The 26867-nt window shown below is 47.9% G+C and overlaps 6 protein-coding genes across 6 annotated transcripts; 4 read left to right on the top strand and 2 right to left on the bottom strand.

Moving 5' to 3' along the window:
- Window positions 1-550: 550 nt before the first annotated feature.
- BP5553_03477 (Uncharacterized protein) lies at window positions 551-2179 on the bottom strand (the record flags this gene model as incomplete). Its single annotated transcript, XM_032012100.1, has 4 exons — window positions 551-863; window positions 929-1024; window positions 1080-1792; window positions 1850-2179. 4 exons carry the CDS (start codon window positions 2177-2179, stop codon window positions 551-553), a joined length of 1452 nt encoding a protein of 483 aa, XP_031871793.1.
- A 343-nt stretch (window positions 2180-2522) lies between these two features.
- On the bottom strand, window positions 2523-4240 carry BP5553_03478 (putative Inositol-3-phosphate synthase; the record flags this gene model as incomplete). Its single annotated transcript, XM_032012101.1, has 3 exons — window positions 2523-2832; window positions 2880-3482; window positions 3534-4240. 3 exons carry the CDS (start codon window positions 4238-4240, stop codon window positions 2523-2525), a joined length of 1620 nt encoding a protein of 539 aa, XP_031871794.1.
- A 3654-nt stretch (window positions 4241-7894) lies between these two features.
- BP5553_03479 (uncharacterized protein) lies at window positions 7895-9981 on the top strand (the record flags this gene model as incomplete). The annotated part of the gene is made up of 3 exons (XM_032012102.1): window positions 7895-8009; window positions 8061-8186; window positions 8234-9981. 3 exons carry the CDS (start codon window positions 7895-7897, stop codon window positions 9979-9981), a joined length of 1989 nt encoding a protein of 662 aa, XP_031871795.1.
- An 851-nt stretch (window positions 9982-10832) lies between these two features.
- On the top strand, window positions 10833-13230 carry BP5553_03480 (uncharacterized protein; the record flags this gene model as incomplete). The annotated part of the gene is made up of 3 exons (XM_032012103.1): window positions 10833-11245; window positions 11300-13064; window positions 13126-13230. The coding sequence occupies 3 exons, from the start codon at window positions 10833-10835 to the stop codon at window positions 13228-13230; spliced, it is 2283 nt and encodes a 760-aa protein (XP_031871796.1).
- A 420-nt stretch (window positions 13231-13650) lies between these two features.
- On the top strand, window positions 13651-14062 carry BP5553_03481 (uncharacterized protein; the record flags this gene model as incomplete). Its single annotated transcript, XM_032012104.1, has 2 exons — window positions 13651-13703; window positions 13921-14062. 2 exons carry the CDS (start codon window positions 13651-13653, stop codon window positions 14060-14062), a joined length of 195 nt encoding a protein of 64 aa, XP_031871797.1.
- A 1953-nt stretch (window positions 14063-16015) lies between these two features.
- Window positions 16016-19078, top strand: BP5553_03482 (uncharacterized protein; the record flags this gene model as incomplete). The annotated part of the gene is made up of 5 exons (XM_032012105.1): window positions 16016-16301; window positions 16377-17116; window positions 17162-17527; window positions 17590-17959; window positions 18006-19078. The coding sequence occupies 5 exons, from the start codon at window positions 16016-16018 to the stop codon at window positions 19076-19078; spliced, it is 2835 nt and encodes a 944-aa protein (XP_031871798.1).
- Between the last annotated feature and the right edge of the window lie 7789 nt (window positions 19079-26867).

Genomic DNA, 26867 nt, shown 5'->3' on the forward strand with positions numbered 1-26867 from the left:
TGATATATACAAGCCTTCGTGGGTACCTGTGCGCGATCCAGGCACCCGGGCCCTTTAGCTGCATTTTTAAGGGCCTTAGCTAGGTTACGGAAAGACATTTGTTGCATGTCGAGCTTTTTAGCTTACGGTTAGAGAATAGCTAGGGGGAACGTAACGACGAAGGTGAGCCGGAGAAATATAGTGCGGTGTCTATATGCGGAAGTGAAATTTTTTGCCTTGTCGAGGTAGGAAGATAGGGGGGCCTTGATCTATCAATTGTTGTGAATGCTTGGTTTAATTGGGCTAGTTACGCAGAAGTATCTATTGTAGGGCTAGTGCGGGAGCTCGATCGAGCATGATGCTATAAAAATAATGTGTAGATAAGTGCTGTTATAATATGCAAAGTAAACCAGTTTAGCCCAAGCAGCAATATTCTGCTCAGGTACATACCCAGCGAACATACCCTTCCCAGCAGAAACCATTGCGGTGTAATAAATATCTCCCATTAGCACAAAGTTCCTTCCCTAAATGCAAAAGCGAAATCCACCCCTCAAAACCTACCCGTATTAGCTCACATCATAATCCCCAGCACAGCTAACCTCCCCACATTCTCCGCCCAGCCAACCACCAAATGCATTCTCATAAACATAATCCTCTGCTCGTACCATCTCGCCTCCTCAGAGCTCATCTCGGTGATGTCTTTAATAGTGCGGTTGAAAAGTTGTTCCCAAGCACGATCACTCCAAAGGAGTTTTCCCGGGGCGATGCATCCTGTTTCGTCGAGGAGGGTACCAATGATTTTAGGATTGAGGCGGAGGTTCAAGGGGCTAGAACAGTTGCGGCATGGTGTTGTGAGGGCATTGGCATAGATTGGTACGCCACAGCTTCAAAACGATGTCAGTGACGTTGGAAATAGAAGGAGAAATGGGAATGATACCATTCGGCACACCTGAGCATGTTGCGGCATTGTAGGGAGACGAGAGACATTTCGATAACTGTGACGTTTATAAAGCCGGTGAAGACATGATGGCCATCTGAGCGTACCCTATTTCGGTATCTTAGGAAGTTGGGACAAGATTGGGAAACCGTTCTGGACTTACCACCTATCAAGCTCAGCAAGCGTGAAAAACATCCTGTTAACACCATACTCTGTAGCTTCAACATCCCACAGGTCCTCAGGAAACTCCATGCACAAACTTTCTTTCTTCGTCAACCCCACAGCATACTTTCTCAGCCACTCAGCATCCGAAAATTCAGGCCCAACATCTATCATTGTTCCCCAGGTGATACCTACGCTTCCCTTAGAATATCCCACCTTGTATCCGGGATTGGAAATCATCAGGATGGTCTTTCCAGGCTGCCAATCCCTTGCCGAATCAATCATCTCATTCCAAACCGTCAACCGTACTTCCCCAGTGTGATCAAAAAGTTGGATATCAGTCAACTCGCTTTCTCCTCCCTTCTTCTTTGTGATTTTCCTCCTGCCCCCAATGCTCTTGACGCACACGAGTATCTTTGCACCATCGACACCATCATACCCACCACCGAGGTAGCTAGCAAGCGTCATAAGCCCAGGGAGCGGCTGTGCTTTGCGGCATTCGGGTGGGACGTGGCAGATGCCGTCGGTGTTGCTGCTCGTGGGTATCATGACATGGTCCGAATTGACACGTCCTGGAAACAAATTTGCGTAAACGCGCACACCAATGATTGCTGACCCTTCCGCTTTTGATATATCCGAGATGAAGCATGTCCAGATGGAAAGAAGCTGGCCCAGCTTAAGAGGGTATTGCTGGCGGGCGAAATACAACTTGATCTACGAAAACAGCACCATTAGCATTGCGATATTATGGGACGGGGAAATGAGAGGCACCGAAATAGCTGCAGTATCATCTTTGATGACAAGATAATGCCAGCCGGTAGCTTGGGGTTGCTTTTGGCTATTGCCGAGGATGGTGCTGAAGTTAACGACTCTGCCCACAAATGTAACTGCTCTTGGGCCTGGGATGAGGTTATCAATAGTGGTTTCTTCGTATTCGCGTTCTGGATTCCATTTTCTGTTCAATGGGTCGAATGCATCGGCCAATTCCTCTTCGGTGAAGCCATCGGCTCGACTTGAAGGTGAGGGATTTGCACTTGCATTGCCTTCCGTGGGAGTCTCCCTCATGTAGAATGATTGCACTGACGGATACGATTGAGTCATGATGAATATATTATGTTATGGGGCGACTCGAAATGATTATGATGATGAGAAGTCCGCCCTTGGAGGGGTCATTTTGTGAAATTTGTGTCCATGTTACCGCGAGAGTTTGCGTTGGCGGGAAAATTACCAGTACACTTCGCAAAATAGAGCACATCACTTCGCACGATAATGAACGTTGCATTTGGGAAGGCAATTGACCTTCTTTTATCTTATTTATCTGTAATGACTGAATGTATGACAATTTGATTATAGAATCAATGGAATACGAAGGTTATTTGACTTGACCTCATACGAGTCGCTAAACCACTGTAAATACTAAGCTCCGAAGGTACTCGCATTGCAGTTAGAAGAGCTTATGCTCAAGGGTCATGTCGTTCTCAGGCTGGAGACCGACACATGCGCGGAAGATGTTGGTTAAGGCGCCTCGCTGCTTAGCAAGAGCATTGACGACCGGGGTTCCCGGGGGAGTTAATGGAGCCTTGAGCATGTAGCTGAGGATGCTGAGAACACTGTGGAAGTTTCCAAAGTCCTTAGTGGCGGCACCATCATTGGACTGATTCTTCCATTGGATGCGGGTCATCATCTCAGTGATCAGGACCAAGTCGATAATCAATGGAGAGGCAAGCAGGGAATCTTCGCAGACATTGAAGAGACTATAATTGTTAGCAGGGGGTTACCCGTAGAGAAGAATTAGACTTACGAGATAGTCTGGTGACCACCCATGAAGATCTCGGCATAGTATTCGTCCAAAGCACGCTTGTTGTCCCCAACAGCTGGCATGTACTTGATTACAACGGTGTGATCAGGATGCTCGCCTTCCTTGTAGAGAACGGAATTTGCCGCAACCATGTCATCGACAACGTTGGACTTGGAGATCTCCTTGGAGCGGAATTGCTTCTGGGAGCTAAGATTCTTGCCATCGTTGTTGCCAAGGTGATTGTAGCTTGCAATGGAGGTGAGTTTAATACCAGCACTGATCAAGAAGTCGACAAGAGCAGACTTCATCTTTGTCTGGCCAGACTTGAAATCATCGCCACCGATGAACGCATTGTGTCTCTCTGCAAGCTCAATAGAACCAGGAACAAAGGTGTTCTGAGGAGAGCCGTTGATAAACGGAGCGCCCTCGAGAATCGAGGCAACAGCAAAGACGGTCGACGGGGAAACTTCCTCGTGACCATTCTCAATAGCCTTCATGAGATTATCAGCGGTGTCATTAATACCAGGCACAAGTTCGGAAAAGCGCTCGGTATTGGCAGTCCATTGAACAATGACCTTGTCGAGGTTGTGTTTGGCCTTGAACTCGCTAATGATCTGTGAGCACTAAAACCGATTCTCATGAAGTTTGGAGGCTTACCGAATATCCTTACGGATATGCTCAACATGAGCCAAGGAAGCCTTGCTACCCTCAATAACATTGTCGGCACGATCTTCCTGGTTGGCAGCGATGTAATCAGGATAGTAGATGCTGGGAAGTGGGACCATCTGGGCCATTTCCTTGCTGACCTGGGCCTTCAATGTTGGCTCGAGAACGGCAGCTCGGTCCATAGCCTCGGCCAAGTTCATTCCGCTAATATCCCAGCCACCGATGGCAAGATCATTTGGGTGAACCATGGGCAAGACGTCGTGGAAGGGAATGTTCACATCCGCGGCGGTTTTAGCATTGGTGCCGAGCTTCATGGTAGATCCCATGACGACTGAGCCATAGTAGTTCGCATTCTGGCGGCCTTCCTTGGTGTCCCAGACCAGGCCACGGCGGTTTGCAATAATACCGGCAGTGACAGTGGTGCCATTGTTACCTCCCAAGCCAACAAGCATCATGCCAGTCTTGGGGACCTTGCGTTCGACCTTGAAGTCATAGAGAGTCTCCTTGGGAATCGCTTCGAATTTGCCATCTGAAGTCTCATTGACCAAGGTCGTACGGTAGGTGTACTTGGTTCGGATTTCGTTCTCCGTGTAGACAACATTGGGCGAGTTGACGGTGAAAAGATCCGCCTTGGATCCGGGGGTGGTGGTCGCAGTTCCGTTCGAGGAGCCCATTCCGACTTCCGCGTGGGGAGCCATCTTTATCAGAGGATATTGAGGTGGGTTGATAAAGAGTGTTTGGGGGCGAGTGTAGTGGGGTTTATTCAGTAGATAGAATTATCTTTAACTGATATATGGAGAGTCCGATGCCCCTGCGGGAGAAGAGCAACGGGCTCCTGCGAACGGATGGTGCACACTGCAAAGGTTAGCAGGAAGTTCCAACAAAACCGACCACATATAAATATGCGATCCGAGATAGAGGCCGTGACTGGGCAAGGAGCTGCAAGAACAGTTCTATGGTCCCAGGCACAACCAGAAAATTGGCGTGAGCAGGCCACTTACGAGTTGAGGAGATTGGAAAACGTCTTGACGACTGGATGATCACACTCAGGCGTGCGATCGATTTTGGGGTTTGGTTTGGCGGAGAAGTTTCCGGAGAGAGGTATACAAGTATGGGGTTATGAGTTATGAGTTATGAGATCACTGTTCTGGACTTGTATGGGGGTGGGGGAAGAAAGAAAAGGGAGAGAAGGGAAGGGAGACCAGCAAGACGAAGGTTTACTTTTATGTTCAAAGCACGGCGAGTTCGGCGGTGGGAGGGGCAGCGCTGCCCCACCATAAATATCGATTAGCTGGATACAGCGATACGGATCCGTACGGTACTGCACTCGCAGCGCGTACTCGACAGCGCAAGTCTCCCTCCAGCGACACCAGTAGTGGGAGCCCATTGGCGATACGGCAAACAAAGTCTACGCGCTACTTCATACTTGTGGGCTCCTGCATCAACCGTACTATCGTGAAGCTTCGTGGCTGTCTTCAATGGGCTCTCGTTTTCGCTGGATCTGCGTTTTCCATTTACCCATCCCGCGGGTGCGAGTATGCTCGACGCTGATACCGCGATGGATAGCGACAGTTCTCCGTAAGGGATTCCTATCCCTTCGTGGCTCAAGTCGCCTTCTGCGTCCCCTATTCCACTGGGGGCTTGTCCAGTACTGATGTTTCCATTCGTAGGTACAGTACGTACAGTACAGTAGTACTTTGCAGATTGATATCAACGGACTCTTGTGTTTATCCGGTGATCCTCAGTTGAGCATTTCACTGGTCGCCTCAAGTTGCGGTCAAGCCTCTGCACTCTCGCCCAAGCCCTTGGCTTCCACCAACAGCTGCGACTAATAAGTCGAAATCCCACCCCAGTGCAGATTCCTCGAGCAGTTTTCAGACGATAATAATAAGTTTCCGTCATAGAAATTGGCAAACATGGTCGGTACTCGAGTACCTAGGTCTTTCGGTTCATAAGGGCACATAACATGCATAAGCTTCAAGAATTCCCGAATGGACCGCGTTTGCTTGGAAAGAATTACACGTCCTCAGCATCCGGTCCCACAAATGTCCTGGTTCGGCCTGCGAACCACAAATCCGTCGATATGCAAAGCCAAATGCAGCATGTCCCATAGACCGGAAACGACCGGAAACGCCCGGAAAGGTATTGGTTCATTCAAGGCTTTGTATGATTTGGCGTGTCGGTATCAGCCAAGCAAGTTCCCAACGCCGAAGATCATAAGATGTCTGGCAGTATTAATAAATGTACGGAGGTACCTGTATCCGACGCCTCCCTCTGGAAATGCGGCACGAGACCGGAATCCACAGGATCCAGATTCCAGATATACGAAGTACCGGTGAGAAAGAAGGTAATTCAATGCCCTCACCGGTACAGAATCACGGGTGGCATGGGGCCAGTATGAGAATGAACGTCATCTCGGCAGGAGTTGGTCTGAAGCCAATCTGGAGGCTCGTCTGCCTCGTCCATCAACCGAGTCATACATAGCCTTATTTACTCCTTCTCCAGAGCTGGTGTTGGAAATATAGTATATCAAATTTTGGGTGAATCTGGATTCTGGACAGAGTATCGCGAGCGACCAACTGCTGCTGCACTGGGTTGGAGTTGGTTGGAGTTGGTTGGCGGGGGTTCCCGCTGATTCCCCGAGATAACTGACCCTATATCCACATATCTCCATATCCACATACGGGAATTCTGAGAGTCTATTACATGTGAAAGATGCGTCGTCTGTCTACATCCGAAACACGACCACAGTTGAAGCTCCCACGGCTCAGGAGTCGGGCCCCCTAAGGCCCAAAAGTGCCAAGTGGAGATGGTTTATGCTCAACCGAGGGAGGGAAACAAACCACTGTAAAGCATCAACAATTGGGGCTCGATGCAACCCCTCGCGATTGCGCATGTACTAGCACCTGTCATTATTATTGGCAGAAGATCCAATTGCATTTGGGGAATCGGTGGTGATGATCATCTCCCAGGGGGACAGCGGCCAAATTTCCCCTGAGCCCGGAGATTTTTCTTGGTTTTAACCGCGCTCGTACTATTCCGTACAGCTCTCCGTGCCCCAATAATAGCGCCACCGAGAGACCAGTGCCCAGCAGTGGTTACACGGTCGCCCAGTCACCAAACCGCCTCAGGAGTCGGGGCTCAGGATGGGATCTCAGAAGTCTGGGTCTCGAGTGCGCGGTTGGAGGTTGAAGCCGTCACACTGTCACAGCGGCGGTCACGGCCAGTGTGGCAGGTTGACAGAGCATCAGACTGTACGAAGTAGAGCAGTGAGCCGTCCTCGATCGTCGAGCCTTTTGCCCTCCTTCTGGAATCTGTATGGCTCGGAGCTCAATCGACCAGGCACCAAGAGTCCAGGACCTGGCCATATCGACGCCCGCAAACTGGAGATTTGCGCCATATGTATCGGCATTGGCGAGCGGTCAGGGGCTCCAATAGAGGGTCGCATTACTCCGTAAGAAGAATTTGATATTTGACATCTTGCCCCTATCCTCCCTTCCCTTCCCTGCGCTTCGACTGTTTATATCTGGATTATTGCGAAGATAGCTGGACTGGGCATCGGTTAGAACTTTCTTCTCTTATCGGACGTTTTGATCTCCATCGTCATCGAGGTACGGTCAGTGCTGGACTCGAAACCGAAACACCCTGCACGAAAGTAACTTAAAACGACCTCGACATCGCCGAGTCGTTTGATGTGGCGGCTGCCGGGGGTCCTATCAGTAACCCTGCGAACAGAACTCGGTCCATACGAACGAAGCACTACGTAGCGAGCGGAGGACACCCTCAAGGCTCAAGGCTCAAGCCCTCAAGCCTCAGGGTCCTCAGCCCCTGGAGAACGGACAACAAGTGGAGTTGTGGATTCTGTGGAGGAGAGACTCCTCAGATGGCTTCCTCGTTGAGACGCTTCCGCGACTGCTCTCAATCTCCATCTCGATACTACGTAGCGCCCTAGTTGCGAAGGCCATCTCTTTGCCCACAGTCTTTACCTTCGTAGTGATTCTATCTATCCGTCCTTTGCATTGTTCCCCTCGACCGCCAAGTTGATCTACCGTCTGGCCTTTTCTAAGCTTTCACTAAGTATCCAAGCTGCAGCTGCGATCAGACCTCTGGAACTCATCAGTCGAACACCACACCGATTCCCTCAGCCATTGTGGGTGTCTGGACACCTGGAAGATCTTCGAAAGTTGAAACGAGCCACCATATTCTGGCCGGCAACCTTGATACCGTTGTCGGACCTTAAAGCTTAAGGACATCTTCACACCGCCGATTGTTTTCTCGGCCCGGCGCATGTCTTCGAGAGTACACACAATTATAGGAATTTGCGATCGGATCGTCGAACAGCGTTGGACAGGATGGCGGACATGAATGGAGCCTCGAGCTTCCTGCCGACGATAAAATGTTCTATGTGTGCTCGAGATATCGAGATCTCTCAGATGGGCGATCATGTGTGTAGTAGCTCTGGCGAACGTATGTTGCTACAAATCCCAAGAATTTTGTCTCGTAACTAATCGTTTGTAGCGACGCCTCCACCAGATTCATATGGCAGCTTTGATAGAATGCCATATAAGCAGACTCCCGTAAATGATCAAGGATTTTTGAAGCCCGGTAGGGCGATGCGTCCGAAGGTTGACACCTCCGCTGCAAGTATGTGGTTACAGTCTGGACTTGGTGAGCGTGCTAATATTTTATAGATCGTCCATATTTCCCTCAAGGCCAATTAACACCCCAAAGTGCGACGTCATCAACTGGTTCTCCCCTCGATGGCCGCCGATCACCGTTTGGACGACCGTTACGGAATGCGACTGCTCCTTTACAAAGAGCGCCACCGTCTCCTGGACTACTCACGTCGAACTTGGACTGTGCCTTCCCTCCATTTCCCCCAAAAAGTCCACAACCACGATCTTATAAAGCTGCGGAAAATGGCGGCATGGGGAATATATATGCGGAGCCGGACCAGATATATGCGCCTGTCAGTCCGGAAACTGGTACTAATGCTGGTCTCCTCAAGAGAATGAATACTATTGCGCCTGGGCCCTTTGATATTAACAACCGAAGAAAACCGGATGACCCTACAGCTCGGCGAGGACACCAGAGAAAAGGGACCGGAGCTAGTTTGGCTGATATGACCATGTCTTCACGTTCCGAGGACTCAGGCAGGTCTATCGCGCGACCTGGCACTGCAGGATCTGGCCATTCTAGGACATCGACTAATAGTTCAAATGGATTCAAATTGGGTATTTCTGCTCCTAAGGTCCCTAGCAAAAACGGATATGGAGGATTTGGACCACCACTTGGGAGCGACGATGCCTTCAACCAACGCTCGCTTTTTGAGAATAGGTCACAGACATTCCCATTGCCGAACACAAGCCAGGATGCGCCGTTTAGGAGACCCTCAGAACCCGGATTTGGATCACAAATGAGAAAACCATCTGGTTCTGGCCCGGATCTGACAAGGCCTCTACCGCCACGCGGTGTAAGTCTGATTAAACCCCGAGGAGACACACAGCCTGGTGAAACCCCCCCTATGCCAGAAAACCTCGATCTTGCCGCCGAATTTGGAGTTGGAAATCCCTATCATACACCCACAGAATCTCAGTCTTCCGACGGTTCTGGATACACTCAAGCAAGCAAGGCAAGCTCTCGATCTAGCCCACCACGATCAACCGGCCCTGGCCGACTGCGACGACAACCCTCTGATACAACCCAGATGGATTTTTTGATGTCTGAACTTCAATCCTCTATGACCTTACAACCCGATGGGCCCGCCCCACGGCCATCCCCACCAAAGGATAACTCGATAATCGTACAGCAATCCGCCAGGCCCTTATACCCACAAAATCGGAATGATATTATGCTCTCTCCAGAATCTCCCATGGACCCAACCTTCCAAGGAGAACGTCCGTCCCCTAGTAGTTTGGACAATCTTGCTGGTACTAGGTTGGCGCTTCCGAATAAGCCTCGGGAGGACCGTCCTCGACGTGCCACTGCTTCCAAGGGCAACTGCAAGGCCTGTGGTGAACCGATCAAGGGCAAATCAGTTTCATCTGCGGATGGGCGCTTGACTGGACGGTATCATAAACAATGTTTCGTGTGTACGACTTGCAAGGAGCCGTTTCAAACCTCGACCTTCTACGTCATTGACGATGCGCCCTATTGCGAGCGGCATTACCACAAATTGAACGGGAGCATGTGCACCACATGTGATAGGGGGATTGAGGGACAATATCTTGAAACGGAGAGGCAGCAAAAGTTTCATCCCAGATGCTTAACCTGCGCAGACTGTAAGAGGAGCTTGAGACACGATTATTTCGAAATGGACGGTCGTGTATACTGTGAGCGAGACGCATTCAGGAGAGCCCAGAAAGGAAGATTCCTCGGCGCTGCTGCTAGCGGAAGCAGCAGAATGGAGCGTAGAACGACGCGATTGATGATGATGTGATTTATCCGGCTTGCGAAAATTCGATCTCGACTCCCCGACATTGAATACATTGAATGGCTCAATGAAAATCTACAATTCTACGATAAATTTCTCGACCAAACGACACATTTTATTTTCTGCACATTTACAAAGCGCCTGGCGTGGCACGTACTTATACCCTTCCCTAGCTTCAGCATTTGGGATTGCATGTCTTTTGGGAGCCTTTTATACGAAAGGCGTGGATATACCCTTTTTTATAGGCAGGTTATTATTGATGAACTCTAATAGATAATGTATAGATGTAAATATAACAAAGTATAATATTTAAGACCAAGTCTCCTCGATCGGGAAACCCTAGTGTGGTATCTTAGTTATAATACTCCATAAGGACCTTTATACAACATCCTGAAAATCCAGTGTGATCCGATATGGTTGTTCATCTTCTAGCCTCTGAACTCCTCACGGATAATATTACAAGGTGGATAGTCCAACTCCCTCGGTTCCGCTAAGGGATTTCGGTACCTTTCGCAATCCGACCCATACAACCCTAGGAAGCCGTAACACCAACACCCCCTTTTTGGCTTCCAACAGCACCTTCTTCCCCATGCTCCAGTGGCTCAGCCTCACCCGGTTCTGCACTGTGCACCGTTGGAGTCACTGAAGGCACCGAGGTAAAGCAATCCACATATCGGTCGTGCCAAGATCCATCATGTACGCGATGCAGCGCCACATGTCTGTATCTGCCCAAGTTTCTTTTTCTCCCCCTATGCCATGTTTTCTTGTACTCCAATCTCCAGATTCCCCAATCGTGCATTCTTTACGCCTTCCCATGAGGTAACGATACAACCAAAGAAGCTTGAGCAACATCGAGGATGCCGCGCTTTCGGCCCGGTATAGCGCTGGTGTTTGGCCTCTTGTTGGTATACTTTGTGTTCTGGCGCGGTCTCGCGACCCACGGAGTTACCCAACATACTGTTGACATTTTCGATGGAAGTGAGACACATTCAGGTGTAGGGAGTGTGGGCTTGGATGAAGATAACCTTGTGGGGAACGATATCTACGACGACAATCCTGCTCCGCCATCCCCTAAACCTCCAAGTTCTAAACCTCCAAATCCTAAAGCTCCAAGTCCGAAAGCTTCAAGTCCTAAACCCCCAAGCCCTACGGCTGCGAATCCCGAAGTTGCTACCGAGGAACCGGATGTTGAAGAACAGGAGCCAGACGCTGAGGATAGTAGCCCCAGCCTCCAGGAGCAGTTCTGGGAGGAGTATGAGAAGTTGGGCAGGTGAGTAGCATACAATTTCTCCTCAGAGGTCAATCCATGGCTGATAATGTGCAGGAACGAGACTGCCGGTGCCATATTTGGTAGCACAATAAACCACCTCGTTGACTCGGGAGGTCATGCTGGGTTTGCAGCCGCAGCATTGACTCCCGCGAAGTCCCCCATGCCTTATAGTCAGAATCCGTTGTACAGATACAGTCCCTATCCCGAATATAATACCAAGGCATGGAACACGAGCAATTTCGGGACATATCGGCCCTGCGAGGGGCCTACTGGGCCGGTTGGAGACGTACGGGTGTTCGATGGGCATCCAGCAATGTTTGAAGAACCATTGATGGGCTCATACGTTCCTTTAGATATCGACAGCAACCTTTGTTTTGAAAGGCAAACTCGGCTTGGTGCATATGGCTTTATCGAGGAAAATTTTCCCAGTGCGCCTAATATTACTAAACGGGCTCCTACCAACGACGCGTCGGCGACTACCAATTGGGGAGAGTTACAACGTGTATGTGCCCAGTTAAATGCAGACAGGTTTGCCGAAACTCAGGCCAACTCCTCCAACTCCCACAAGACGGAGGGCCGCTTGAATTCAACAGCCTCGGTCAATGGAACTAGGCTACACAGGAGGAATGATACAATTGTAGATGAGGCGGAAGCTCGAAAGCAAGGTTTGCATGGCCTGCCTAAGCATGATATCAAACCGAAACCACGGACAGCCGTCCTTATTCGGACCCATTCAGGACAACAATTCACGAAAAACGACCGGCAGAGTATTCGTTCTCTAATTACAGAGTTATCATTGCGCAGTGGAGGGGAATACCAGGTCTGGCTTATGATGGAGGTAACCGATCCCGATATCCCGATATGGACCGATAGCGACGCATATGACTTTGCACTCGATTCCTACGTACCAACCGAGTTTCACAACATGACGATAATGTGGAACGCGGCCATCACAAAGGATTGGTACCCTGAACTCCCTCAGACATCCAAAACTGAGGGAAAGGCCCATTGGCTTGTCGTCCAGAAGTTCTCTCAGGATCATCCTGAATATGAATTTGTCTGGAATTGGAACATGGATATGCGATATACAGGGCACCACTATAACTTACTTGAGAAGTTGGCAGACTTTGCCCGAGTTCAGCCCCGGAAAGGCCTGTGGGAACGCAATGAACGATTCTACATTCCCTCCGTTCATGGACCCTATCATACCAAATTCCGGAAAACCATAGAAGACGCGTATGGTTCCAAGATGATATGGGGACCACAGTCAAACACAGACATAACACCCATTGGTCCACCAAAGCCCGTATCTGATCCAACCAAGGATGACTATAAATGGGGAGTAGGAGAAGATGCAGATCTTATTTCTTTAGCGCCTATTTTCAATCCCACGAATACAACGTGGACTGGCCAATCTGAAGTCTGGGGAACATTTGGTGGCAAGCTCCAAAGCCGGGCTAGCATTGGAACACAGATCCGGATAAGCAAAATGCTGCTCAGTGTGATGCATGCGGAAAACCTAAAGGGGAATCACTTAGGAAGTCAAATAGGACCGGCGACCATGGCATTGCTTCATGGACTGAAGCCTGTTTTTGCTCCGATTCCAATGTTTTTTGATAGAGCATGGACCGGTGAGAGTCTGCAGAAATACTTCAATCCCGGCCCTGAGGGGCAGAGCGGAAGTTCTGAAAACAGTCCGTTTATCGCTGAGTTCGAGGGGAGATTTGATAGCACTACCTGGTATTCAAAATCAGCAACACCGAACAGGCTACATATAAACTGGTTGGGACGCAAGGACAGCGGGATTGGTGGTCCCGAGGTAAGTCCTCCACTGAAAAATTCAATAGCTGGGATGAAGTTGTAACTAATATTTATTCTAGTGGGAGAAGAAAAATGGAAGGATATGCTTGCCACCAATGCTTATCGGCGCTCTCACAGGTGTACAGAGGCATCTCGGCCCGTCCCCCGAGCCAGATTCAGCTTAATCCAAATACGAAGTTGGTAGAAGAAAGGTATATTTAAATGCATAGCACAACGGGTTTATAGTACTAGGTTCCGGCGTTTATTGGTGTTACTTATAGCCTAGGAGAGGCCCAATGGACACATATATGTATTATTTTACACCCATTTACTGGTGGGCAGCTAGGGACATCGTCATGGGACATGTAATATGTGTATATATAAAGTCTCGTGCCAACAGCTTCCTCATCGGGGCTTCTAATTGACTAATTGTTCAAGCCGCCACGACCCAGCATCGCCGGGGACGGCCCGAATAGCCGGGACTGAAATGCCACTATTATCATAGTCGACATTCTGCTATTCCTCAGTTCGTTGGAATCCATGCCGCAGTTACTGCCAAGTCAGTTCTTGGCGAGGTTGTCTCCAAGACCGGTATCTTTGCTCCAATGAACTCGGAGATTCACGATACTTTGATGAAGGAAGCTGAGGGACAAATATGGTAAGTTCGGTTCTCTCATTCTTGCTACGAAAGCTGGTATCACAACCGTAAGTAGGTTTCATTGCAACTTCCGTCTCTCAACACCTTATTTAATAATGATCCCACCACCTGAATGCGTGCCAAGTTATACCTGTCTCTCTAACCTGAGTGTTTTAAATCACATTGCCGGCTTCAACTTTGCGGTATCATAGCTAACATATACCGGTATAGATGATAGCCATAAAACTGAAGAGACGGAGGCCCCGGATGTGAGGGAATATAGAGAGAGATGGCTCAACAACCTGAACCCAGAAGATCTGGCGGCCTTTTATGTCAAGAAACCAGCGGAAAGTGCAGGGGAGTTTGGCCATTTACTATGAGAAGGAAATTGCACTGAGGGATAAACCGAGAAGGCCAAATGGCTTCGCAAATCAGGAGCTTTCACCAACGATCACGGTGCTATAACCACCCGCGTTGTCCAACCCCAGCGCAATGGAAACACTGTGGCTCCCCTTTCAATGATTTGTCTCCCAAATACGCCAGCGCAACGATAACGCCACTGTTAATGCTCCGGTTTTCCCTAGAGGACCGTCTTGGGCTCTACTAGAATGTCGTCAACACTCCACAAAAAATATATCATATATAATATAAGAAGATAAATAATATTAATCAAAGGAGAGAAAGCTACAAACCCGATATAATTGAAGATAAGTACTTATGGCTTGCTCGAGCTGCTCAGGTGAGTGGACCGAGGCGAAGGTGAGGCGATGGTTATTGTAGCCGGAGCAAGAACAGCCAACGTACTAGACTAGATTGCCCAGGAAAAGGGTTGTGTTCAATAACTAGAATACATCCTAGAAGATAGGCCTGAGGAAGTACCTACACAAATGGAACGTCCCAAGCTTCGAATCACCGACATGCCAAAACTGCGACGAAGCAGACGAAACAGTCTCCCACGTTCTCTTTTCTTGCCCCGGGTGGACCGAAATCTGAGAAAGCTTCAGGGACAAGATCAACGACAGTACAATAGATCTAAAGAAGATCCCAACAAAACTATAATATACCAAGGAGGCAGCCAACTTCCTACAACAAACGGGCCTCCTCTACTACTTCAAGATAGTCCGGATAAACCCCGAGGACTAAATATAGTAATAAAACATATGGGAGAGGATATACAAAGGACTAGGAGGTATCTCCCCTAAAAAGGAGACTTAACGGCGGGACGTACGAGTACGCTAATAACACAAACCTATAGATTTAAGCATATAGGTATAAATAATTCTATATAACGGAGGATAGAGTTCCCCAAGATATAGGAAGCTAAAATAGGGCCGCTCTGCACCCCGACATGAAGCCGAGCTTGCTGAGCCACCACCCCCTGCCTGTGCGCCGCGGGATGCAGTTTCCTAGGCTTAGCCCCACCCCTAAAGGTGAACCGTTCGCGACGGTTATATCAGAGCCACGGTCAGAAAATAGGCAGGAGATTAGTCCAAGGACTGCAATTCAACAGGTTTCGATTCTCTAGCTATATATATATATATATATGACAGGGCGCTAGAAGGCGTATATTTAGGTGCTGAAGGTATACGCCGACGATTTTTAGACGCGAAAAGAATTGGTATTTTCTAGTGCTTGGGAACCCCATCTTTCTGTATATAGACCACCGTTATGGGCCTTATAGGCTTGCAAGTATGAATAAAACAAACAAACAAACAAACTAGAATACATGTGGGAGGAATTCTGCATGTGCATGGGTTGTTTTGAAGCTCAATCAAGCAGTTTGCAGAGCCAAGCTCAAGCTTGGTATAACTCTCACCAACTAAATGCAATATTCGGACCAATAACCCCGGAGAATCTCATCTCTTCCTGCGTCAATGACGCTTTCGTACTGCGTGACACAGTGTTGTATATCTTGGCTAGAACAGTCGGGGGTCGGGTCGTTTTTGACAGTCGGGTTATGATGATACAGGGCAGGGAAGTGTTGAAGGTCAACACCCCTCGCCACGGCTAGCAATAGGTACAAGACTAAGAACGCCTCCCAGCCACCAGGAACAACGCATAACAACATCGCTTTTGGCGCCTTTTACTCCGTGTGGCATGTCATAACCCTTGTGTATATCACTTATACGAAGTACTTATCGAAAGCTTCAGAAAGAAAGCCGCCGACATTGATCTCGGCGAAACCTCCGGTTAGGATGCCTGAGACCCCGCAGTTCATTAGAGATTTGCTATACACCAAAGCGTCGAGCATTGCATGTGGCAGGTAGGTGCTCATTGCGGGGATAACTGGCAAGGACCAACCTCGACGCCTAAAAAAACCCTACTACAAAAACATGTATGCCCTTCAGGAAATTCTGGAGAGGCCACTCCTCTTCGACCTTTCCATTGCGTCCGTCATGTCTTACATATTCTCCTGGTTGGCGGTGGCTATTGCGGCTGTCACTGCTACTTCAGTTGCAAGTTCAGGCGACTCTTTAGCTACTTGTCCAGGCTACACAGCTTCTAATGTTAGGACGAATGCGCATAGTCTCACTGCTGATTTAAATCTTGCTGGTGCGGCTTGTAATGTATACGGTGATGATTTGAAGAACTTGACCTTAGAGGTGGTGTATGAGACCGGTCAGTTTATACTCATCGCCATACCTTTGGTCCAATTAAATCGTGTATAAGCTGCACAGCTAACGTAAAGTACAGATGATCGAATCCATGTCAAGATCCAAGATGCTGCCCGAAGTGTTTATCAAGTCCCTACCAGCGTTTTCCCACGTCCACCAGTGCTACCGGGAACAGTATCTGAGCACGCCAATATCCAATTCCACCACGAAACTTCTCCATTCTCATTCTCAATTATTCGTACCGAAACTGGAGAGGTCCTCTTCGACACGTCTGCTGCAAGTCTTGTTTTTGAATCCCAATACGTAAGACTCAGGACATCTCTTCCAGAAAACCCAAATCTTTATGGCCTAGGTGAACATTCAGACTCGCTCCGTCTGAAAACTACTGATTACATCCGAACGCTATGGAGCCGAGATTCATTCGCTATCCCACTTGGGGAAAATTTATACGGCAACCACCCGATATATTTCGATCATAGACTTTCAGGCACCCATGGAGTCTTCTTCCTCAATTCAAATGGCATGGATATTAAGATCAATAACACGAATGGCAAGGATCAGTATCTGGAGTACAACACCCTTGGTGGGGTTCTGGACTTTTACTTTATGGCTGGGCCAACGCCCGTGGACGTGTCAAAACAGTATGCCGAGGTTGCGGGATTGCCTGCCATGCATTCATACTGGACATTTGGTTTCCAGAATTGCAGATATGGATATCGAGATGCCTATGATGTTGCTGAAGCTGTCTACAACTACTCAAAAGCGGGAATTCCATTAGAGACTATGTGGATTGATATTGATTATATGGACGAGAGAAAGGTAAATGCGCGCCATATTTCAAATGGATTGTTCTAAAATTCATAGGTCTTCTCGCTGGATCCTGAGCGATTCCCCCTCAAACAGATGCAAGAACTCAATCACTATCTGCATTCTAAAAATCAGAAACAAGTCTTGATGGTGGACCCAGCTGTTGCATATCAAGATTATCCGGCATACCAGAATGGCGCCAAATATGACACTTTTTTGAAGAGGGACAACGGGTCTTACTGGCTGGGTGTGGTCTGGCCTGGCGTAACTGTGTTCCCTGATTGGTTTAATACCAAAGTTCAACAATACTGGAACGATGAGTTCTACACATTTTTCTCGCCACAGAGTGGTGTGGATATTGATGGGCTGTGGATTGATATGAATGAGCCGTCTAGCTTTGCTTGTGATTTCCCATGCGACGATGTGAGTTCACTGACTCCATTTTACATTTCTAAACTCGAAATTCGTTCTAATATTATTCGCAGCCTTTTGGTTCTGCCGTTGGGTTTCCCCCAAAGCCCCCGCCAGTTCGCTCTCCACCAAGACCTCTTCCGGGCTTCCCTTGCGATTTCCAACCAGAAGGAACCCCATGCTCAGCAACCAAAAAGCCGAGGTCAATTGTAGTACCTCCGCTTCAACGATCCCTCGAACTCGAGACTAGACTAGTTCCTGGGCAAGAAAATGGCCTGCCGGGCCGCGACCTACTTTTTCCAAAATATGCTATCCACAATGCTGCTGCTTATACCTATGCAGATAATGCCGCTGGGGGAGGCATTTCGAATCACACTGTCAATACAGATGTCATACACCAAAATGGCCTCGCCATGTACGATACTCATAACCTTTATGGCACTAGTAAGTTCCCCTCATGGGGATGTGGGATAGGAACTAATAACTCCAGTGATGTCGACTACTTCAAGAGGAGCAATGGAATATCGCCGCCCGACAGAACGGCCCTTCGTAATCACCCGGAGCACCTTTGCAGGGGCTGGCGCCAAAGTTGGACACTGGCTTGGAGACAATGAAAGCCTGTGGCTGCATTATCGTCTCTCAATCCGAACGCTATTAGGTTTCACATCCATATATCAAGTGCCCATGTCGGGCTCCGATGTTTGTGGGTTTGGGGGCAATACGACCGAGCAGCTGTGTGCGAGATGGGCCACCCTTGGAGCCTTTAGCCCCTTCTACCGCAATCATAATTCCGATAGCAGTATTAGTCAGGAATATTATCGATGGGCAAGCGTTACATCAGCGGCGAAGAAGATCATCGATATTCGTTATAGGCTTTTGGATTACATCTACACAGCACTATATCGGCAAACAGTCGACGGAACGCCTCTCGCAAACCCGATGTTCTATATCTACCCCCAGGACTCGAACACTTTCGCTTTGGAGTTGCAGTACTTTTATGGTCCTTCCCTGCTTGTTAGCCCTGTGACCGAAAAGGATTCCACAAGCGTTGATGTTTACCTGCCAAACGATATCTTCTACGATTTCCACACCCACGCCGCGGTCCAAGGTAAGGGTTCAAATATCAAAATCGAGAATGTAGATTACGAATCCATTCCTTTACACTACCGCGGTGGCGTTATCGTGCCTCAACGAGTTGCAGGAGCTTTGACAACAGCCGACCTCCGTAAAAAGGACTTCGAGATTATCGTACCCATTGGCAGTGATGGAACTGCGGAGGGAGATCTGTATATTGATGACGGAATCAGTCTTGTGCAGAAATCCACGACGTCTGTAAAGTTCACCTTTGACGGGAAGACTTTCCGGATGAGGGGGAGCTATGGGTACAATCCTGGGGTGAAGATTGCTAGGATTGTGATTTTGGGGTTGAGCGGAAGCCTAGCGGGCTGTTCTGTTGATGGAGAGGCAGTTACAAATTGGGCGCAGCATGGCACGAACGGTGATGTTGTGGTACCGGTTGGGAAGCCATTGACGAGGGATTTTGCAGTTACGATACATAAGTGACGGATGAATACAATACGAACTAGGTGGGGAGATGGATGATGTGAATATTCAAGAGGTGGCTTGATTTTTATTAATAGGGAAACTAGATGCTCAATTTCCAAGTCAAATATGCTGGGTTTCTAATCTATACGGTTCAAGTATTATATAACACTTAGGTCTTTTCAACAAGCTTTATGAAAAAAAGGAAATATTACTAGATTCGGCGTCGTTCGCCGATAGCCCTACCTGGCACGAGACGGAAGACTGCACATGTAAGACTTGGGGCTTTGCTCGTAGCCCCCCCCGGTTAAATTCTCCCCCAGCTAAAAACAACCTACATTCCATTTACCTATAACTACCCTACAACGCGTTATTAATTAGCTTAATATTGATGGAATCCTTAATTCTTTCTTCTCCTGTTACGCCTAGAGTAGTAAAAGCTAATTGGGATACTCCGACGCGCGCAAAAGTACGCGTCTTACACAATACCGGTCATAGCTACAAATCGATTAATAAACTTACTAGTATTCCAAAGTCAACAGTACGAAATACTATTAAAAGTAGATCTTCTCGGTCTCTTCGAAAAGGCAAAGCGACTAAACTTCAAAGTTTAACAAAACGAGATATTCGACGAATTCTTCGATATATATCTACTTCTTGGGATACACGACGCGTTTCTTGGTCTCGAATTAAAGTAGAGCTATTTCTAAACGTTTCTTCTTCTTGTATTCGACGTACACTTCGGAAGCTTGGATATCGTCGTTGTAAAGCCTATCCTCGACCTTTTATCTCGAAAAAACAAGCTAAAAGACGCTTTACTTTCGCGTTAAAATACCAGTAGTAGGGGACTCTGGATTGGAGACGCGTTCTCTGGAGTGACAAGGCAATATTTGAGACAGGAAAGAGAGGAAGGATCTAGGTTACTCGGAGGCCAGGAGAAAAGCACTGTCAGATTTATATAAAGTCGGTTTACAGGACTGGGAGAATAAGCGTCATGATATAGGGAGCTCATAGCTAGGATTGGAAGTCTCCTCTTGTGTTTTTGGAGAAGGAGGACAGGAGGAGGGGTATTTGCAGCTAGGTATACTTAACCCAAGCACTAGACACTGTTGTTTTCTCTCACTTTGACTCTCTTAACGAACAGGAGAAAGAGAAGTTAATATTTATAGAAGATGGAGCTAAAGTCTATATGGGGAAAGCTAGGTTACCAAAGATCAATAAAGGGATTAGAGGGTTTGATTAGCCTCCTTCTTCCCTAGATCTAAACCCAATTGAGAAAGTCTGGCGATAGATGAAAGACGAGATTACAAAACTACTAAATCCTCTAACTTCTATTAATAAGTTGAAAGTAGTATTACAAGAGCTATAGGATAAAGCTAATCCTATAGAGTAGAGATATTTAACAGAGAAGCTAACTTATAAATTTAAGGATATAATTAATATAAAAGGAATAGCGACTATTAATTAAAATATACTTATAATTATAATTCATTGTTCTAATATTAATTGTATATAAATTTATACTATAATAATTGTTTTGTTGTAGTAGTAGTTTGTAGTAAGTTTTTAGTTTTAGTAAAGTGAGCCCGGGGGGTGCCACGAGCAAAGCCCCAAACTCTTACTTGGAGACTTGGTAGCTAGTTCACATATATTGTATTGCTCTGATCGTAGAAGATACTACATGCTCCCTTCTATTAGCTATTACTAGCCGACGCGGCACTCCAAGCAAACGTTAAGTGTAGAAACTGTGGATAGGGCTGTCTAACCGAAGGTGAGGCCTTTTGTATTTCCGCTCCTGCTTCCTTTTCTCGCTTTCGCATCCGAAGTTTGATATTTTTGGTATATCCCCTCTCTCCCAACGACTTCGTTAAAAAAAACCAAGGAAATTTTATATCGATAATTAAAAAGAGCAAAAATCCAGGGAGCGCCGAAGCGCCCGCCCCTGGTTAAAACCAGACGCACTGAGTTTGAATTATTTTAGGCTGAGCCTTTTTCGAGATATCTCTAAGAAAAGACAGGAAACTCTCTCCAACATCGCACTCACAATTTGATCCGTACCACTTCACCAAGTGGCCAGCCCTTGTGCCGATTAACTGGTTTTGCCTTATTTGGCTTTATATAGGAGTTGTGGGAGTCGAGACGATGGGCGGTGAAAAGTGGTAGCGAACGAAGGCGGTAAGATGTTTGGCAATATGAAGGACGTATGCTTAGGATGCCGGAAGTGCAAGATTCTATGGCGGAATGTTCATACATGAAATGTAAAACTTGCAAACATATAGATTACTAGAGGGAGTACTGCTCTTGGAAAGGTATGTATACTGTACATGTACAAAACTCGGTATTATCTGTATAAATTATCATAGTTAATTTGGCAGTGAACGGCTAGCTACAATGGATAACCTGACAGTACACAAAGAAAATAAGGACAAATTACAAGTGTATTGGTTGATTGGTGGGTTGCTTGGTTGGGTATTCTCGAAGCCGAAGGCAGAGGACCTCTCGCAGCGTGATCGAAGTATTCGACGACTCTTGGATTTTGCAAGCAGATTTTCTTTAGCGTTTCTTGTTTCAAAGGTCGAAGCTCCGTGAGGTATCATGTACGTTACATATGTTAAGAGCGCCATGCTACAGAAAATCTGATCGGGATGCTTCGGTTCTTGCCAATAGGGTAATCATGAGAAAGTGGATTAGTGCCTCATTTCGCTAACAAAAGGGAAGCAAGAACATGTCACTGGGACATGGTCGCTCCAAACACCATGGAGAGGACCATATGGAAGTCGAAGTGCGTAAAAGGTGGTCTGACTGCGTTGGAGGAACGAGCGTTGGGTACGAATCTTACCACGAACACGAGCTTCCTGGATATAAAAAGAGTTGTTAGATACTCGGGGTGGGTATTTTATCCTTGTACAGTACAAACATAGTTGACAGCAAAATCCGAGTCCCTAACCATAGAAGACGCATCTGCCGCCCACCTCTTGTTTCTATCGAAGGATTTTAAAGGATCCCAACGTGACCCTTGTTCAGCTAGCCTTTATGTCATTATGCCGGTATTCATCCAGAGTCTAGACAACTTATAGGAGAAAGGAGATAGCTCGCTTTTTCCGGCGAAGCAGGAACGGCGTTTCGCATAGATCTGATAACGAAATTAGACGAATGCACGTTGTATTGAGCCCACAGGGAATAATATGTTTGGGAAAATATCGAATGGTACTGTGCTAGTTTCAAAGATAGTACCGCTGACCGACAACCATACTCCCGGGACACTCGAAGCGAAAATAGTAATGGGAACGGCACCACGGCCAACAAATCGTACCCAAATGCGACTTTGGACGGGAGAATACCCCTCAGCCACCCACGCGTATATTGCCAACAAACCAACTAATAAACAAGGCCTCTATTCCAGTCACTAAGTCACTCGGCTTAGCGTTAGATTTTGGTGAGAGGATTCAGGTCGCCGGCAGTCCCGTCGAGTAGGTATTCGGTAACGGGATAGTCGGCGAGGAGAAGGGGGCTGTTGGCGCCCGTCAACGCTAGCTTTCCAACAGTTGCCACGCCTAAAGTATGCCACGGTTATGAGTTTAACATGGGCGAATGAATGAACAGAGAGAGTTTTTGAACGTAGTCTACATGAAGAGAGAGAGAGAGAGTTCAGGCGCCTATCCCTTGTCTTGAACGTTCAACGGGATATATCAAACTCGTGACTGACCCTACTGCCGAGACAACGGAGATATATTATGAAATGCGATTTAGTCCACACTCCTGGTCACCGGCATCACTAATGCTCCGGCACATCTACTCAGGTGCCTGACTACTGTGTCTCCTTCTAGATGAGGCGGGTGACATTTCTCGTGGGGGAACAAACGGCCATCTACAGACAGACTCGGGAATGCCTCATCATCCCCTATCCCAATGTCTCGGCCCCTATCGGTCCCTTCAACGGCCGCTGAACGAAGAATGCATAATGGTCAGCATCACCACCCGTTTGTAACCGCGGACGCCCAGGTCGGAGAGAAACCACACGACTGGCACCGGCATGCAAATGAGACCGACGCCGTTATCCAAACCCAGCAATACCACACTGCAAGGGGGCAGAAGGAGTGCAACACCACAACGGTTACTGTAACCTCACCAACACCGGTCGAGGCCAGGATTGCAGTGGCCCCTGACGGCAGGAGTAGCAGTCTCCCCCACGCTGGGTAGTGAGGGATGGGAACTCGCGGAAGATGAATTATCATATTGTCTGTCAGGCTCAGCAGGAAATGTGAGATATGATGGAATTGGAGACCTCGCGGTTCTAGCTTACATTTCCAGGAGGCCGTGTGATCATTTGTTTCGATCGCACTTCCCGCATCCCCCCCTATTGCTTCATGGCAACAGTGATTCGAGGGGGGTCTTAATATGGGCCTTTGGATGCCATTCCGAGTGGGGGGATTTGAATCCAGGACAAAGAAATGTCTTCCAGCCGGCTGCTAGACTGTTCGACTGCGAGACTGCAAAATTGGCGGTTGAAGACGAAGCCAGAAAAGCGACACGTGGCGGTAGGAAAGTTGACGGCGCAGTTGGCACTCCACAGTAGACCCCACAAAGCTCTTCTGTGCTGCTACCCTGTGCTATTGCAATAGCCAGCAAGAACCAATACCAATGCCAATACCATGCACATCAGATTGTGATTGAAAAGGCGTCGCCCGCATAGCGGGGTCGATGGAATCCCAGGTGCTGCACTGTGCTGGCTGCACGTTGCAAAGAGAAAGCCACCACAGCACTGACTCGTCGAATGAATGCGAATCGCACCTCATACTACTACTCTGGACAGCGAGATCAGATATCCCCCAATAAACTTCGTTGGGTGCTAATGCGCGCCATCACCCATCGCACACAGAGTCGGATCCTACCGAATGCCGTGCTGCACTCCTGGGCTGGGATTTGGTTTTCCCAGCAAATGGACAGTGGATGCGCTGCATCGCCATCAGCACCTGGAGGACCCCGTGACCCCCCTTTATCCTGGAATTAAGAATAGTATGCTTGGTATTTGAACCTTTGGATTCAGAACCGGTTTTAGTAGTAGACCAAGGGGAAGAAAGTAAACTGCCGCAGTCAGGCTCACGCTTGGTTCCGTCCTATAAGTCTATAAGTTTCGATCATTAAGTAACACCAGCAGGGCTGTTGCTTCGTAGGCCAATGACCCGGGAAGGTTAAAGTTAGCGAGGGGGAATAGTTGCAATTCAATAGACGAGTTATAAGTACATTAATACGGAGTACGAAGTAGATAGTCCTGGCCACCCCGCTCGGAGGAGCAACTACGTGCAGTGGCGGAGTATTATTGGGGTCTGAGGGGGATTTAATCCCCCCCCCCAGGCACAGTCTTACAGTATATGATGTTAGATGATGACTGCAGACGCAGCAGAGCGGCGAGGTTAGTTTGGTACCTCTCTGTTGGTAAAATTTGGTATCCCCAGATATCCTCCCTGGTAGTTGACCGCAAAAGGAGTTTGCAAGGGAATAATAATTCCGGTGGAAGCTTGTAGCTTTATCAGGAAATGCAATATAAACTCACCCTTTTTTGTCGTGGAGTCGGTAGGCAGCAGAGTACCCAGGAGCGAAACAAAATGGCCATCCCCTCCTGTTCGGTGATACACCGTCTGCCTGGGTTTTAATCAAATATCCCTCGCCGCTACAGTACAACTAACCCACAAAACGAAACTCTAGAATATTCGGTGCGCGAACTTGCCCTCGGCATGATTCGTTGGTGAAAGCCGCGAGAAATGTAACTGGCCATGTCGTATATCCGACATATATTAACAACCCTTAGCGGGAAATACTGGTACCTGGACCGTACTTGCTGATTGTCCACATTTATGCAAACTGCTTATTTCAAGTACTGGATGTTTGGGGTGTTATATCCTCGCGTGATATAGGAGTAGGATGTGTATCTATGCTGACAACATAATATCAAAGATTGCCGGGCTAGATTTGAATCGCCTATTTGCAACTTGAATAAGCTCACGTATGTACTTAGCAATCTCGCTGGCCATGAGATTTGTGAAGTGGGCTATGAGGAAAACATGTTCGACTGTTTACTTTAACATCAATTAAGTGACGGGTATAGTTCCACGCATCCATTTCCTTGAACGTATGTACAAACACTTCATCCAGCTTTGCTCTACAAATAACAAGCGGAGCAATAATTTGGGAGCTGCTGACGGAAAGTTGGGGAATGAAAACATTGCTATCGGCGTAGTTGGAGAAGCTGTTTCCTTCTGGTAGGGTGCAGTAGACACTTGCCCGAATATTAATTACCTTCGTTGCGGCCCTGACACTACTAGGGAGGGTGATTTGTTGAGCTGGATATCTGGCTTCAGTTGTTTAGGCACTTCCTAAATCATACAACGTCGCTTATAAGAGGAGATCATGACTAGACAAGGTTGTGGAGAGCAAGCAATATAGTATAAGAAAATATCCTCGATTATTCGGTAGAAACTATCGGTCAATGATTCTTGATGGAGTTAATTTGACCTGGGTATTGGACTGTCATCGAAAATACACCAAAATGTCTGGTATACTTAAGGTACTTGACAAGTACTAGTTCTCATGAAAATTGGTTATAACAGATATGAAAAGGGTGTAGGATTTTCGAAAGGTGCATATATGTGGGAAAGGAGACCGAGCAGACGTTCCATCCGTAATACGCCGTCCAACTAAAATGCAACCCCTCACTTAATCTGCATTTCCAACCTTCTCCCCGCCTTCAATTTTTCGTAGCCAAGTATGTCGCCCACTTGTATATGCAGCTATGACATGCACTCAACTCGTCACTACTAACCCAAATCACGCAAGTTGCATACCAAGGGAAGACGGGGGCAATATAAAAGCTCCAGAAAGCAGAATATTCGACTTGGGGCTTCTACAATGTGGGGAGGATCTTGGCATTAGAAATCCCCAGGTGAAACCTCTCTCGGCACGGAGTAACTCCGTGAGGTTGGTGATCACTTCCACAGAGGCCGGGCAAGTAGCATAGCTAAGGATACGAAACCGATCTAATGAGAGAACTAATGCGTGAAGATCTGGGGAAGTCCGAGGAAATCTGGGGAAAGGAAGAAGGACTCCGTACTACCTAGGCGACATAGGAGTAGCAATCGTGACAAACAATGGATAGCCCGGCCGCGTGGTTGCGAGGTTTCATCCGTGACCCGAGTCTCAACTTCCTCTCAAGTCTCATGACCTGAATTCCGGCCTCCTTGCGGCCCCCCGATCTCAGGAGATTGATTGATTGTTGATGGGCAATCAATCCCTTGGCTTGGAAACGATGTCATGACGGACGGACGAGATGAAATTAAAATTTCCGCACGTTATTCGCACATTCGCAATTCGCCCTCCCTTGTCAGGTTCCTGGAATGCATGCTGCAACATCTCCGGCGGACCTTACATAAGATGAAGCCATCGCAAGCCATCACGGGGTGCCCATGATCCAAGAACAGCAAGGCGCTGGCGCGATCCCCAAGAATAAGTCGGGGTCAGGAGATGTACGAAGGTTGTAGTCATGTACGAAGTGGTCCGTGGTCCTTGGGGAATCTCCACAGAGCGCCACGGCGTCAGACGCGCAGCCAAGAAATGTTTGGATTGAATGAAGGGTTTCTCCTGCTGAAGGGAGGGGCGACGAATGTACAGGCGAAGTAGCGGCAGCCGTGCCCAAATAGGGCCTGCACGTGGGGGGGCGTCCACACACCATCGAATGCGCACCCTGGACCCTGTACGGAGGTACTGAGTACGTAGGGATCCCATGCCCACACCCCTGCCCCTGTTCCCGCGCCCG

This window comes from Venustampulla echinocandica (genome assembly GCF_003357145.1).
Source record: "Venustampulla echinocandica strain BP 5553 chromosome Unknown scaffold_1, whole genome shotgun sequence".
In the NCBI taxonomy this organism is placed as follows: domain Eukaryota; kingdom Fungi; phylum Ascomycota; class Leotiomycetes; order Helotiales; family Pleuroascaceae; genus Venustampulla; species Venustampulla echinocandica.